The 3,964-nt window shown below is 39.6% G+C and overlaps 1 protein-coding gene across 1 annotated transcript in view; it reads left to right on the forward strand.

Annotated features, from left to right (window-relative positions):
* The window catches only part of LOC147817491 (uncharacterized), a 75,376-nt gene extending 71,563 nt beyond the window's left edge, over positions 1-3,813 (forward strand). The window contains 3 exon segments of the mRNA XM_087170523.1: positions 6-886; positions 889-997; positions 1,128-3,813. Coding sequence (XP_087026649.1) covers positions 6-886; positions 889-997; positions 1,128-2,830 — 2,693 coding nt within the window. The 3' untranslated portion in view covers positions 2,831-3,813.
* Positions 3,814-3,964: the final 151 nt, after the last annotated feature.

The raw sequence follows: 3,964 nt of genomic DNA on the forward strand, positions 1-3,964 counted from the left end.
GGAAGCAGTGAGAGAAGAGGTGAAGAAGTGTGAGACTCTTTGTTCTCCTGGACCAAATGTTCTGCTGCTGTTAGTGAAACCTTCAAAGTTCACTGAGGAGAACAGACGAACACTGAAGTTCATCCTGAGTCTGTTTGGTCCAGATGCTTTTAAACACTCGATGGTCGTCATGACACATGATGGGATGGAAACAAGTGTCTCTGTAAGTCAGCTGCTTCGAGACTGTGGAGGAAGACACTACAACATGTCTGAAGATAAACACCAACTGTTGATGGAGAAGATTGAGAACATTGTGCGTGAAAGCAAAGAAACCTTCCTCACCTTCTCTGAAGAGCCTGAACACATGAAACCAGCTTTAAACCTGGTTCTGTGTGGGAGGAGAGGAGCAGGGAAGACTTCAGCAGCCGAGGCCATTTTAGGTCAGACAGAGCTTCATTCAGTCTCCAGCTCATCAGAGTGTGTTAAACATCAGGGAGAGGTGAGAGGACATCAGGTTTCCCTGGTGGAGCTTCCTGCCTTGTATGGAAAACCTCAGGAGGAAGTGATGAAGGAATCATTCAGGTGTATCTCCCTCTGTGATCCTGAGGGCGTCCATGCCTTCATCCTGGTCCTACCTGTGGGTCCCCTCACTGATGATGACAAGGGAGAGTTAGAGACCATCCAGAACTCATTCAGCTCTCCAGTCAATGACTTCACCATGATTCTGTTCACTGTGGAGTCAGATCCTGCAGCTCCAGCTGTTGTTGACTTTATAAGAAAGAACAGAGACATCCAGGAGCTGCTTCAGAGCTGTGGAGGAGGATCTGTTGTTGTCAACATCAAGAACAAACAGCAGATCTCTGAGATGTTGGAGGCTGTGGACAAGATGAGACACAATAAGACACACCATGCTGCTACACAACAGAAACATTTGCTTATGCACAAATAGAAAAGATCATAAAACAAGACAAACACATCAACAGACTACAAGGTGAACTGAAAAAGACCAAGATCCCTTGTAAGTACTTACATGTCATGTTTAATGTTTTTTGCTGTGTACAAAACCATTTCCTATATTTCAGTCTCGAGCCTACAGCATGCTGTATAAACTGTGAACAAAGAAAACTTAATGTCTTCTCATGTTGCAGGTGATGAAGAGACTCAGAGTCCAGAGCGTCTCAGGATCGTGCTGTTAGGGAAGACTGGTTGTGGAAAGAGCTCTACAGGAAACACCATTCTGGGAAGAAAAGAGTTTAAATCCAAATCAAGTCAAACATCAGTCACCAAGATTTGTCAGAAAGCACAGGGTGAAGTGGACGGTCGTCCCGTTGTTGTGGTCGACACTCCTGGTCTGTTTGATACGACCTTGTCCCATGAAGAGGTTAATGAGGAGATGGTGAAGTGCATCAGTCTTCTGGCTCCAGGACCACATGTCTTCCTGTTGGTGTTACAGATCGGACGACTCACAACAGAGGAGAAGGAGACGCTGAAACTCATCAAGGAAGGTTTTGGGAAGAATTCTGAGTCGTTCACCTTCATTCTTTTAACAAGAGGAGACTCACTGGAACAAGAGGAGTTGTCCATTGATGAGTACATTGAAAAAAAATGTGATGAATCCTTCAAGAAGCTGATCTCTGACTGTGGAGGAAGATACCATGTGTTTAATAACTATGACGAAGGGAACCACAGACAAGTCAGTGAGCTGATAAACAAGATCGACACCATGCTGAAGGAAAATGGAGGCAGCTGCTACACTAATGAGATGCTGCAAGAGGCTGAAGCAGCGATACAGAAAGAAGTGGAGAAGATCCTGAAGGAGAAGGAAGAAGAGATGAAGAGAGAGAGGGAGGAACTAGAAAGAAAACATGAGGAAGAAAAGGAAGCCATGAAAAGAAGATTAGAAGAACAGAGAGCAGAAATTGAACAAGAGAGAAAACTGAAAGACAAAGAACTTAAAGAAATGAAAGAAAACATAAAGAAGGAGCGTGAAGAGAGAAAGAAAGAACAGAAGAAGAGAGAACAAGAAAGAAGGAAAAAGGAAACAGAGCAAGAAAAATATCGTCAGAATCTGAAAATCCAACTACAAAATTTGGACAAACAGATTCAGTCGGAAAAAGAGGAAAAGAAAAGTGTGGACAGAGAACTAGAGCAGAGTAGAGAAGAGATGAGAGAAAGGCAAGAGGCCTGGGAGAAGAAACAAAAAGAGTCGAGGGAAAAACAGAAACAAGAAGATGAACAGAGACGACGAGAGGAACAAACAAAAATTGAAAAACTTGAAGCAAAGTACCAACAGCAAAGAGAGAAATATGAAAAGGAAAGAGAAGAAGATCAGATCAGAAGAGAACAGGAGGAAAAACAGCGAAAAGAATTAGAGGAAAACTATAAAACAAACCTGGAGACTCTGAAGAAAACATACGAGGAGGAAGCCAGAAAGAAAGCTGAAGAGTTCAATGAATTCAGGGAGAAATACAACAAAGACTTTGCTGCTCAGAAGAAAGAACATGAGAAACAAATGAGAGGCAAAGATGAGAAACATAAGGAACACATGAAAGACAAAGATGAGAAGTATGACCTGTTAAAGGCACTTTCAGCCCACAATGAAAATAACAGGAGGGAACAACATCAGAAGGAAATCCGTGACTTAGTGAAGAGTTTGGCAGAAAGGAAAGTACATCTGAAACAAATCTCAGTCTTACTGGATGAACAGGAGAAGGAAATGAAGACTGTGAAGACTGAGGAAAAGGAAAATGTGCAGAAAAAACATGAAAAACAAATAAGTGACTTGATACAGAAACTCATGGATGAAGAACCAAGTTGGTGGACTGCTTTCAAGAATTTCTTTAGTTTCTAAATGTCACACAAGTGCAGCACAGTTTTACAGCCTCTTCTACTTCTTCTTTTCCATCATCTGGTTTCAACAACTGTGATTTTAAAGTGCAGATTTCAGGGGGACATTTTGCCATCGCAATGAACCACACTGTAATACCATGACCCAGGAAATACTTGTTTGTGATTGGCTGACAGTCAGCTAACATTGTATATCAGGACACCTCAAATGCAGCTCCAGTCATTTACCATGTTTGTAAATCAGCTGCTTCAACATATATAAAGCTTCATAGAGCAGCTTATTCAGTGTATTGTAGCTGAGGTGCACTGCCTGGCCTGAAACAAGAATTAACACAACTAACTAATGAATTCCTCTGGATATTATTGCTCTCATGAACTATAACATGAAAGGATGGGTTCAGATTTTAATAAAATGTACAGGATGTATTTGAGTTGATCTCTGTATCATTCCTCCTGTTCATAGTGGACATAACTAGATCCCTTATATATATTGTTAATGTTTGTGTCTGTATGTCCTATGGTCTGTACGTACATAGATTCTTCTCTGATTCAAAGTGTTTTCTATAAAGTTGGTAAAAGAAGTGATGTGTGAAAGTTTTTCAGCTTAAAACAGTTGACTATTGTAAAACGAGTAGGCAAAACAGCTGGTTTCAGTTTATTATATTTGTTTTCTTCTGAACTTTGCACCTTTTTGATTTTAACATTTTTCCAAAATGACCTGAATTACTTATTACAAAAAATAAATAAATGCAGCATCATGAAGAACTTAAGCAGCCGGAAGTTCTGCTTGTGTATTAGACATTACTTTTGTTTTCTTTTGAATATGATGAACCTGATGTTTGTAAATGAAAAAAATATTAATAGATGTTATTAATCCTGTTTTCTCTGCTACAGCTATGGAACAAATATCAACAAATATTAAATATTAAACATGTAATTTTAACTGCTCATCAAATGAATCAAAATAATAAAAACTCTGACAATTAATGTTTTTGTTTCTCTGGTTTGTTTTATGTCAAATCAAGATAGATGCTTTATAACTGATGACATTAACTTAAGACAACGTTCATATGAATAGTCACTGGTTTGTTCAGTGTTTGATCTTTGGTTCCTTTATTATCATAATAGATGTGGACTG

This window comes from Seriola lalandi, unplaced genomic scaffold (assembly GCF_002814215.2).
Source record: "Seriola lalandi dorsalis isolate HSWRI2012SDOR001 ecotype SW California unplaced genomic scaffold, Sedor1 jcf7180002054951, whole genome shotgun sequence".
In the NCBI taxonomy this organism is placed as follows: Eukaryota; Metazoa; Chordata; class Actinopteri; order Carangiformes; family Carangidae; genus Seriola; species Seriola lalandi.